The 12,221-nt window shown below is 45.5% G+C and overlaps 1 protein-coding gene across 1 annotated transcript in view; it reads right to left on the bottom strand.

Annotated features, from left to right (window-relative positions):
• Window positions 1-6,143, bottom strand: part of Whsc1 (Wolf-Hirschhorn syndrome candidate 1) — a 59,111-nt gene extending 52,968 nt beyond the window's left edge. Inside the window, exons 1-2 of the mRNA XM_013023874.1 lie at window positions 5,522-6,143; window positions 3,978-4,140 (exon numbers count right to left, since the gene is read on the bottom strand). Coding sequence (XP_012879328.1) covers window positions 3,978-4,140; window positions 5,522-6,118 — 760 coding nt within the window. The 5' untranslated portion in view covers window positions 6,119-6,143. The remainder of the gene's footprint in view (window positions 1-3,977; window positions 4,141-5,521) is intronic.
• Window positions 6,144-12,221: the final 6,078 nt, after the last annotated feature.

The following is a 12,221-nucleotide window of genomic DNA, read 5'->3' as shown; positions in this document are numbered from 1 at the left end:
TTTCTTTTTGCTTATGTCGTGCTAAGGAATTGAACCCAGGGCCTCAGGCATGCAAGGCAAACGCTCTACTACTGAACCACCTTCCCAGCCCAAAAGTCACTTTTTTTGAAGTTCTTTAATACTTAGTATTTTTCTAAGAAAAGCTTAAATTTTCCTCCTCTGTGAGTGTATTTGGTCAAAGTAAGTGGTAAAAATCTTGCTATTCCATTTTAATTATACAATTAATCGGTTAGTAATCCTCTCTTTCTCTGCCAACCTCTGAAAATGCTTGTCACTAACATTCTGCACTACCTGTACCTTCTAAGAGAACCTAGCCTTCTCTAACAGTCCTGAGCCCAACTGCCTCCCCATCACAACTCATCAGACAAAGTAACCCTGGCATGCTGAGCCAATCGTCTCTCTGGATTCGGGGGAGCTTGCTGAGTTGACAACAGCTGATGATGCACACAGAATGGATTACACGAGCTAGAGCTCCAGGAAGGAAGAGACATCATAAAGATGGTGTCTGCAGAAGAACAGAACACAGGGGCAACATCACAAAGACAAAAGACCATACAGTTCTCTGAGAAGCAAAGAACATGAATCATCATGCTAAAGTTTCTGTCCCTGGAGAGCACTAGAGCCTTAAAAATGGTAAAGCAAAGTTGACAGAACAGTTGAAGATGGCAAATCCATTATCCTAATGGAAAATTTTAACACAGCTTCTCAAAAACAGGAGAAAAGACATGGTGATAGACTACACAGACAAATGAGGTGGAAGTGAGAGATCTGCCATTTTAGATAGCTGAGAAAGCAGCAATTCATCAGGCATACGCACACCCTACACACACTGCTACACCAGGGCTGGGGGTGATACATGCCGGTTCATTCCCTACCAAAGGAGGACAAATGCTAGTCAACCAGCTCTTCTTTCAGCCTAGATGCCTTGTTTTTGCTACACTTTGGGGGGATTCCCCTCATCCTGGCAAAGACATTGAAAGTGTCCCAGGGAAACAGATGAACCGAGGCCAGAGACTCCTCTTCTGCTCAAGTCCTAAGGAATACAAACCCCCAACAGAGGTCCAGCAATCCTCGGGACAAGAGACCAGGACAGGACGCAGGCAGGGCACGTGGTTCCTCATCTTGGACCCAGCCCTTCCAGTCCGTAACTGTCAGGAGGTAACAGCTGTACCTTATTCCTCACAGCCACCTGCTCCACCGCCAGACAAGAGGCCTAGCTGGACATGAAACGACGTTCAGGACGCAGGCCCAAGTGAGAGGAAACACCGCTGCTGTGTGAGCTCTGTGGCTCTAGCCAAAGATCAGAGGGCACAGCTCATGCATACAGGCATGAGGGCCACACAGTCTGACTGGTCAGACATACCAGGCCAGAGTATCAGCCTAGTCTGGCCAAGGCTTCAGATGCTCACATTTCCTTATTCTGTACGTGACACATCTCATCTTCTTCAAATCATATCCAAACTTTATATACAGTTTCCAGAACCAAATGTAGTGATACATGCTTATAATCTCAGCACGTGGGGAAACTGAGGCAGGAACACCAAGTTCAAAGCCAGCATAAGCTACATAGCCAGTTTAAGACCATCCTAGACTACATATTGAGGCCCTGTCTAAAAAATAATGAAGAATGAGGGAACAAAGGAAAATGTACTGATCACCTTACTTGGGTAATTGTAATCCCTTTGTATATCACCATTAAAACAATAATAAATTAATTTAAATTAATTAAATAAAATTAATTAAAAATATGAAAATAAGCCGGGAGGTGGTAGCTCACACCTGTAATCCTAGCTATTCAGGAGGCTGAGATCTGAGGATCACAGTTCAAAGCCAGCCCAACAGCCCAGGCAGGAAAGTCTGTGAAACTCTTATCTCCAATAAACCACTAGAAAACTGGAAGTAGCACTGTGGTTCAACTGGTAGCACACACGCATTGAGCTGAAGAGCTGAGGGACAGCACCCAAGCCCAGAGTTCAAGCCCCATGACCGACCCAAAAAATAAATAAGTAAATAAATAAATAATAAAAATAGATAAAAATAACTACTAATTAATAAAAATAAATAGTAATAAAGGACTGGGGAAGGCAAAATGCTTGCCTAACATGCACAAGGCCCTGGGTTCAATCCCCAGTACCACAAGAAATAAACAGGGGGCTGAGGAAGGATCAGGAAGAGGGAAAGAAATGATGAAGGGACGGGCTGGGAAGGTGGCTCAGTGGTAGAGCGCTTGCCTTGCATGCCTGAGGCCCTGGGTTCCATTCCTCAGCACCACATAAGCAGAAAGAAAAAAGCCGGAAGTGGTGCTATGGCTCAAATGGTAGAGCGCTAGCCTTGAGCTGAAGACCTGAGGGACAGCGCCCAGGCCCAGAGTTCAGGCCCCATGACCGGACCCAAAAAAAAAAAAAAAAGAAATGATGAAGGGAGCTAGGCGCCGGTGGCTCACACCTGTCATCCCAGCTACTCAAGAGGCTGAGATCTGAGGATCACAGTTTAAAGCCAGCCCGGCAGCTTAAGTGGTAGAATGCTCGCCTTGAGCTGAAGAGCTGAGGGACAGCGCCCAGACCCCAAGTTCAAGCCCATGAACAACAACCAAAAAAAAAAAAAAAAGAAAATGATGAAGGGTGACTATCAAAACATACTGTCACTATACATAAAGATGGCATAAGAAAGTCGTTAAACAATAGGGAGTGGGAAAGGTGGAGGAAAAGAAAGCAATTAGAGGACATTATCCTGATTAAAACATTAATATATGGGTCAGGAGCCAGTGACTCAAGCCAGTAATCTTAGCTACAAAAGAGGTAAACATTTGAAGGATCACTGCTGGAAACCGGGCTGGCCAGAAAAGTCGGTGAGATTCTATCTGCAAGGCTAGGAGCATGGCTCGAGTAGTGCAGTGCCAGCCAAGAAAAAAAAGCTAAGCAAGTGCAAGGCTCGGAGTTCAAATTATAGGATACACACATATATACACATACGTAAAATTCTCTTGTAAAAAACCCCTCAGTAGGGGCTGGGAAGGTGGCTCAGTGGTAGAGCGCTTGCTTTGAATTCATGAGGCCCTGGGTTCGATTCCTCAGCACCACATAAGCAAAAAGAAAAAAGCCGGAAGTGGCGCTGTGGCTCAAGTGGTAGAGTGCTAGCCTTGAGCTGAAGAGCTGAGGGACAGCACCCAGGCCCAGAGTTCAGGCCCCACGACCGTACCCCCCCCCAAAAAAAAAAACCTCAGTAAAATTAAATATACACTAAAAAAGAAAATGATGGGGGACTAAAGTAAGCTCTGTTGGGAAGTATCAGTGGCAGGGGCAAGAGTGTCTATAAGTACTTTATACACATGTATGAAAATAAAACAATGAAACTAGTTGAAATCACTCTAAGTGGAAGGAGATAGGGAGAGTGATAAAAAGAGGTAAAGTTGATGGGGCACATTGTAGGCATGTGTGGAAATGTTACAAAGAAAACCACAACTATATATGCTAATTAAAAAATGTTTAGCAATCAGATGTCCTATAATCAATGAGTGGATCCAAAAAATGTGGTATCTATACACAATGGAATTTTACACAGCCACTGAAAGAGCATTACGTCATTTGCAGGGAAATGGATGAACCTAGAGAAACCATGCTAACTGAGGTAATACAGGCCAGGGAGACAAATGGCACATGTCTTCTCTCATATGTGGAAGCTGGATCTGAAGTATACTGGGGCTGGGAAGGTGAAGCCCTGGGTTCGATTCTTCAATACCATATAAACAAAAAAAGCTGGAAGTGGTGCTGTGGATCAAGTGGGAGAGGGCCAGCCTTGGGCCCAGGCCCCGTGTCATATCTGAACCAGTCACCCACCTTAGGTGAAACTACAATAATGACTACAGCAGGTCCGCTTAGGGGGATGGGAGAAAGAAGCCTGGTTGTAAGACGCATTAGATACAAACGTAGAAGTACAAAACCTGATTTAAAAAAACAAAAAAAAAAACAAGGCAGTACCTTTAAGTTTGGTATAGTTGTGAAGAAGTGGGTCAGCCGACACCATGCAAGGCCACCAGGGGTAACCAGATACTTTGGACCACACTAAATCACCCACGTTGTACTTCAACAAGTGCTCCTTGTCTCTGCCAGTGTTAGGACAGGATTCTTTCTTAACTGAAATCTGGAAGTAAAAACAAAAGACAAACATTGACATCCAATAACTACCTCTAAACATAGCTTTTCACCCACCTATAAGACCAAGGAGTAATCAGGCTGAAAGTTCAAAGTACACAGGGAGGGCTGAATATCACTTAGGGATAAGAGCATTTGCCTACATGCTCAAGACCCTGAGTTCAATCCCATGCACTACAAAAAACACAAAAGCAAGCCAGGCACCGGTGGCTCATGCCCGTAATCCTAGCTACTGAGGAGGCTGAGATCTGAGGATCACGGTTCAAAGCCAGCCAAGGCAGAAAAGTCCGTGAGACTCTTATCTCCAATAAACCACTAGAAAACCGGAAGTGGTGCTGTGGCTCAAGCGGTAGCGCGCTAGCCTTGAGCTGAAGAGCACAGGGTTAGCGCCCAGGCCCAGAGTTCAAGCCCCACAACCGACCAAAAAAAAAAAAACAAAAAAAACAAAAGCAAACCATCCAAGAATCCAAGAGTATGTTCCCCTTACTACCCTTTCTATCCTAGCCTCAATGTCACTTCACCACACCCTGTCTAGTGAGTGTTCAACATTACAAAAGTCTCTCTGTAAATTGATTTCCTTAACTTGGTAGATGGCCTTCAACTGTGTTTTATTCTCAGAACCCCAAATCTACACTGGCCCTGACCCCGGCCACCTATCTGACGCTCACTCTTTCAAGGCCCATGAAGACACCCTGTGCTGAGTGAGGCAGGGCCCCCGTCATGTTCTGGGTGCTAAGAGTACTGTAAGCCTTAGGTCTCCCCATCTCTGGAACATAGGCAGGTTTTGAAGAGGAATATTATCCCAAAGGGCAAATCTTTGTGAAGTCACTCTGGATTCTGCTCTCCTCAGGTATCTGTGCCAATCCTCAAGGAGGCGGCCGTGTGCAGGGCCGCTGTCTGAGGCCGCCGAGTGGCCGCGGAGGCAGCACGTCTGCATGATACAGCTCTGCTTCCAGGTGTGTGGTAGCACAGCGCGAGGTCGCACAGTGGACCTGTGCTTCCACAGACCGTCAGCATAGGAGTGCCTACAAGACAGCATCTATGACAACAGTGAGCCTCAAGTTGTCTAGAAAACACGTGGAAATTGGCATGCCTGGGATCAGAAGTTGGTTTTACCTCTTTTTAGTATTTTAGTAATCTCCCTTGCCCCCTCAAATGGCAGAGAAGGCAGCTAAAGACCTACAGAGGCCACAGTCCCATGTGGCCGCTGAGTCTGACTTGCCATCAAGGTTCCATGAGCACCAGCCCTATGTGACCAGGACTACCAGCACCAGGCCCATCCCAACCCTCTCCAAGTGCACACACCAAGGCATCTCATATGGATTTGTACACTGCTCTTGTCACATGACCTGACAGAAACTCTCAAATACCTTTTTTTCTGCAGGACTTGAGATCTTAGACACTAGAGCTGCTTCCACAAGGCCTTGCTCCAGTAAGGAGTCATATTTTATGCTCCTCTTCCTGTTCCTCCTTGCCTTGCTCTCCATTTTTTGTCCGTTTTCTTCCAATTGAGACATCTCAGCAGCACTGTCGCCACAGATGGAAGATTCAAAAAGAGGCTTCCCATTCATGTATGTTTTGGTAATTTTCAGCTTAATTTCTGGAGAGCCGTTTTTGACAGGGGTCGTGTTGGGTGGTGTCCCAATTCCTTTTGCTTCCTGGGACTCAAAACACAATTTGGCATCATGAGCATCAGGTTCTCCATTAAACACACGGGAAGTAAGATCTTTCAACTTCTCAGCAGGAATAAAAGGAAGTGCATCGTGGCCATTAAACTTCTGCATGACCCCTTCCTGTAGGCTGTTGGAAAGCTGAGCTTTGCTGAGGAATACAGAACATTCGTGGTTCACTTCACAGTTCTGAGTCTTTCCATTTCCATTGCCAAGGATTTCTGGTGTCTGCTTCATCTTCATGCACTTTACAACTTTCTGAACAGAAAGGGGACTTTTATTGATGCTAAATTCCATCCAGCCTAGATGCTTTGATTCTTAAAACGCTACAATATCAAAAAGAAAAAATACTATATTACAATCTAACCCACCTCTACAACACCTCTACAAATTGGGGGAGGGGGTGAGGTTTTGTTAAGGCCATATTTGGCTTATATGTTTCAGAAGGCTGTTCAACTTTACAAAGCTGAAAGGAATCACTTGTAAGAGGGAAAGTACAACGGCCTGTCCAGATAGCCAACTCCAGGCACAAAAACAATAATCAGTGGCAGGGACACACAACTTAACCTGTATACTTGGCCCTGACATGCAGATTCTACCCTGCACCAGCACCTATGCACTTAAAAGAGCCAATCTAGCAGGGCACCGGTATTTCACATGTAATCCTGGCTACTCAAAAGGCTGAGATCAGGAAGAACAAAGCATGAAGCCAACCCAGGCAGAAAAGTTCCCATGGCTCTATCCAACTATCAGGCAGAAAGTGTAAAAGCGCAAGATAAGCAACTTACGAGGTCCTGGGTTAAAACTCTGGTAAAAGCAAAATTACAAAAGAATCAACAATATATGCAGCCAGGTGTAGGAAAACAGGAAGAGCTTAAAGCAAAATGAGCAGAGTGCTGGTGACTCACACTGTCTCCTAGCTACTCAGGAGGCTGAGAGCTGAGAAATGCAGTTTGAAACCAGCCCAGAAAGAAAATTCCTTGAGACTCTTATCTCCAATCAACTCGCACAAAAAGCTCCAGTTTAGTACACACACACACACACACACACACACACACACACACACACACACACACACACACACACACACACCCATACAGAAGTGTTTTGGGGTTTTTTTTGGTCAGTTGTGGGGCTTGAACTCTGGGCCTGGGTATTGTCCCTGAGCTCTTCAGCTCAAAGCGGGCACTCTACCACTTGAACCACAGGACCACTTCTGACTTTTTCTACATATGTGGTGTTGAGGAATAGAACCCAGGACCCATGCATGCAAGGCAAGCACTCTACCACTGAGCTACCTTCCCAGCCCAAATCTTGGACTGTTTTTTAAATTTAAAACTATTTGAAGAGCCGGAAACTAGTGGCTCATGCCTATAATCTTAACTACTCAAGGGGTTGAGATCTGAGGATCGTGGTTCAAAGCCAGCCCGGGCAGGAAAGTCCGTGAGACTCTTATCTCCAATAAACCACCAGAAAACCTGAAGTAATGCTGTGGCTCAAGTGATAGAGCACTAGCCTTGAGCTGAAGACTGAGGGACAGTGCCCAGGCCCAGTGTTCAAGCCCCACAACCAACCAAAAAAAAAAAAACAACAACAACAAAAAAAACAAACAAAAATCTATCTTAAGTCACAGGAAAACAAAAACATGAGAAGATGGATAGGAGTCAACTCTTCAAAGAAAGAGAGCAGGACTTGGTAGTTTTTTGGTTTTTTTTGGTCGGTTGTGGGGCTTGAACTCTGGGCCTGGGCGCTGTCCCTCAACTCTTCAGCTCAAGGCGAGTGCTCTACCATTTGAGCTACAGCACCACTTCCGGTTTTCTGGTGGTTTATTGGAGATAGGAGTCTCACGGTCTCTCCTGCCCGAGCTGGCTTTGAACTTCGATCCTCAGATCTTAGCCTCCTGAGTAGCTAGGATTACAGGCATGAGCCACCAGCACCCAGCTCCAATTCTGGTTTTCTGAGTGGTTTATTGGAGATAAAGAGTCTCATGGATTTTCCTGCCCTAGCTGGCTTTGAACTGTGATCCTCAGATCTCAGCCTCTTGAGTAGCTAGGATTGCTGGCGTGAGCCACCAATGCCAGGCCTTTGTAGGTCTTCTAGATTTTAAATTCTGTGCCATCTATAAAGGGGTGGGGGAACTTGAGACTGCCCAAGTTTCAGGCTGACTTCGCATAGAGCAGATTCCAAATACCAAGCTATAAAATCAGATGCTGACTGCGGCCCAAACAAAACAAAAACAAGAACATTAAGAGGATTGTAATAGAATTCACTGTCCACAACACATTGTTCATAATAACCAAGATATAATCCAAAGTTTTGAACGTATCAATCAAGAAAATACAAACTAAACCAACAATAGTCCAAATACCGAAATTCAATGAGGGAAAACAATGAAAAAGGTGGCACTCAACAGGATGCATTACTTACAAATTCACAGGCTGACTTGAAAGCCCTTTGGACAACTACTTAAAGACAATGAAAAAATAAATGAATATATATCAATTACAAAAAATAAAAATTCTCTAATAAAACAAAAATAAATCAAGTAAGACTTTGAGAGAATCTATTACAACTTCACTCAAGAACAAAAAGGAGTTGGGAAGGTTGCTCGGTGGTAGTACTTGCCTTGCAAGCATGAGGCCCTGGGTTCAATTCCTCAGCACCACATAAACAGAAAAAGCCAGAAGTGGTACTGTGACTCAAGTGGTGAGAGTGCTAGCATTGAGCTGAAGAGCTGAGGGATAGTGCCCAGAGTTTAGGCCCCACTACCGACAAAAAAACAAACAAACTTAAAAAAAAAAAAAAAAAGGAAGCTGGGCACCGGTAGCTCACACCTGTAATCCTAGCTACTCAGGAGGCTGAGATCTGAGGGTCATGGTTCAAAGCCAGCCCGGGCAGGAAAGACTCATTCCAAATAATCACCAGAAAACTGGAAGTAGCGCTGTGGCTCAAGAGGTAGAGTGCTTGCCTTGAGCTCAAGGACAGTGCCCTGGCCCAGATCCGCCGCCACCACCCTCCCCCCCCCCCAAAAAAAAAAAGATTTTTTTTTTTAAATGACAGTCCTGGGGCCTGAACTCAGGACCTAGGTTGTCCCTGAGCTTTTGCTCAAGGCTAGTGGTCTACTAACTTGAGCCATAGCACCAGTCCAGCCTTTTCTGAGTAGTTTGTTGCAGATGGGAGTCTCATGGCCGTTCCATCCTAGGCTGGCTTTAAACCACGATCCTCAGATCTCACCCTCCTAAGAAGCTAGAATTACAGGTGTGTGCCACTACCAGCTAGTGAGAATATACTTCTAATCAAAGAATAAATTTAAAATGGCAAAAGAAGCTATGAAAAAGAGCCAAATGGAATCCTATGTTGATGTCAGTGGCTCATGCCTGTAATCGTAGCTACTCAGGAAGCTAAGATGTTAGGATCGAAGTTCAAAGCCAGCCAGGGCAGGAAAGTTCATGAGATTCTTATCTCCTATTAATCACCAAAAATGGAGTAGAGGGGCTAGGAAGGTGGCTCAGTGCTTGCCTTGCATGCCAGAGGCCCTCGGTTCGATTCCTCAGCGCCACATAAGCAAAAAAAAAAAAAAAAAAGCCGGAAGTGGCGCTGTGGCTCAAGTGGTAGAGTGCTCGCCTTGAGCTGAAGAACTGAGGGACAGCGCCCAGGCCCAGAGTTCAGGCCCCACAACCGACCCAAAAAAAAAAAAAAAAAAAAAGTGGAGTAGAGCTGAGGCTCAGAGTGGTAGGGGCTAGCCTTAAGCAGACAGTGCCCAAGACCTGAGTTCAAGCCCCAGGACTGAACAAAAAATAAAAATAAAAATTCTATAACTGAGAAAAAGCGCATATAAAACCAAAATGTCAATCTATGGTCTTTAATAGCATGCTAGAAATTACAGAAGAATCAGGAGAAGTTGGATATAGTTCAATTAAAGATTATATTGAGGCCGGGCGCTGTTGGCTCACGCCTGTAATCCTAGCTACTCAGGAGGCTGAGATCTGAGGATCACGGTTCAAAGCCAGCCAGGCAAGAAACTCCGTGAGACTTTTTTTTTTTTTTTGGGTCGGTTGTGGGGCCTGAACTCTGGGTCTGGGCTCTGTCCCTCAGCTCTTCAGCTCAAGGCTAGCACTCTACCACTTGAGCCTCAGCCCCACTTCCAGCTTTTTCTGCTTACATGGTGCTGAGGAATTGAACCCAGGGCCTCATGCATGCAAGGCAAGCGCTCTACTACTGAGCCACCTTGCTAGCCCCATCAGTGAGACTCTTATCTCCAATAAACCATTCAGAAAAGTGGAAGTGGCACTGTGGCTCAAGTGGTAGTGCGCTAGCCTTGAGCTGAAGAGCTGAGGGACAGCACCAGACCCAGTTCAAGCCCCAATACTGACCCCCCCCCAAAAAAAAAGCCAGCCTAGGCAGGAAAGTCCATGAGACTCTTATCTCCAATTAACCATCAGAAAACTGGAAGTGGTGCTGTGGCTCAAATGATAGAGTGCTAGTCTTGAGCTGAAGAGCCCAGGGACAATGACCAGGCCCAGAGTTTAAGCCCCACAACAGACACAGATAGATAGATAGATAGACCGACAGACAGACAATTAAATTTTTAGAAATCAAGCTGGGCATTCACTCGTATAAATCTCAGCTACTCAGGAGGCTAAGATCTGAGGACTGCAGTTTGATGCCAGCCCAGGCAGGAAAGTCTGTGAGACCCATCTCCAATTAGCCACCAGAAAAAAACTGGAAGTGGAGCTGTGACTCACAGTGTTAAGAGTGCTAGCTTTGAGCAAAAAAGCTCAGGGGCAATGCCCAGGTCCTGAGTTCAAGTCCAGGACAAAGACCAACAGACAAAGACCCCCTCCCCACACTCACACACTCCTGCACATAAACATCAAAAGCCAGCTGGGCACTGGTGTCCCCTAGCTACTAAGGAGACTGAAATCTGAGGGTCGTGGTTCAAAGCCAGCCTTGGCAATAAAAGTCTGTGATATAATTCTCTCCAATTAACCCCCCAAAAACCAGAAGTGGAGGTATGGCTCAAGTGTGAGGACTGAGAAAAAAGGCTCAGGGACAGCACCCAAGCCCTGAGTTCAAGCCCCAAAACCAGCACAAAAACAGACATAATAAGAACTGCCAGAGGCTGGGAGGAGTGGGAGTTGCTTTTCATAGACAGACTTCCAATTAGGAAAGATGGAAAAGTTCTGTAGATAGCTAGGGATATGGTTCAAGTGGCAGAGCACCTATCAAGTATGAGACCTTGAGTCCAAACTCCAGTTGCTGCAAAAAGTTTTAAAAAGTATTGTCAAGTTTGAACCTCTGCCCATTTTGGCCAGGTGTTCACGCCTGCAATCCTAGTCACTCAGGTGGGAGGCAGGAGGATTATGAATGCAAGGTGAGCCTGATACAGTCCCCAAAACAGTAAAAGGGCTGGAGTGCAGCAAGAAGTGGCACATCACTCCAGACATGGTGGGTTCGACACCCAGTACCACAAGAAAATAAAGTGCTGAGAATGGATGGTAGTGGTGATTATGTAACAATGTGAATGTGTTTAATCTCACACAAGAGTTATATACTTCTTTCTTTTTCCCCACAGGACCTCATGCATGCTGGGTAAATGAACTATAATTTTATTCTATATAAATGAGCACACACACACTCCACAGAAAGAAACCATGTTTCCTTCAAGGAGCTCACATGCCAAGGTAACCATGGAGAAGAGACTGGAGGATGGGGAAAACAAGGGTTTGTCCCCTCACTCCTTTTGTTGGTGAAGATGGTGTCTTTTTGCCTTTTGATGGTTTTTGTTTCTTGGTCTTTTCTCTTGTTCGTTCATTTATCTTGGGTAGGGAGGTAATAGTGGGTTGCAGAAATAGAGGGGGAAAGGGGTGAACAAATACAGAAGTGGTACTCAGCAGATACTACGTTGAAAATGAGCTATACAACTTGTAGGAGGGGATGGTAGGGAAAAACTGGGATAAAGGAAGAAGTAACATTGCCCCAAAAGAATGAACTCATTACCTGGCTTATGAAACAGTAACCCCTTTGTACAGCACTTTAATAACAATACTTGTTTTTTTGGTCATGGGGCTTGAACTCAGGGCCTGGGCAATAATGTCCCTGAGCTTTCTAGCTCAAGGCTAGCACTCTTGGGAGCCACAGGTCCACTTCCAGTTTTCTGACAGTTAATTGGAGATAAGAGTCTCACCATCTTTTTTGCCTGGGCTGGTTTTGAACCATGATCCTCAGATCTCAGCCTCTTGAGTAGCTAGGATTACAGGCATGAGCCACCAGCACCTGGTTAACAATTAAAAATTAAAAAGAAATTTTACTGGCCGCGCGGCAGAGCGCCAAGCCGCCGGCCAGCCGGCGGGGCGGGGGCTGCCGGAGCCCCAGAGACACAGGGGGCCGCTCGCAGATA

This window comes from Dipodomys ordii, unplaced genomic scaffold (assembly GCF_000151885.1).
Source record: "Dipodomys ordii isolate 6190 unplaced genomic scaffold, Dord_2.0 Scaffold71, whole genome shotgun sequence".
NCBI lineage: Eukaryota > Metazoa > Chordata > Mammalia > Rodentia > Heteromyidae > Dipodomys > Dipodomys ordii.
This window is presented reverse-complemented; position numbering and strand designations above follow the sequence as displayed.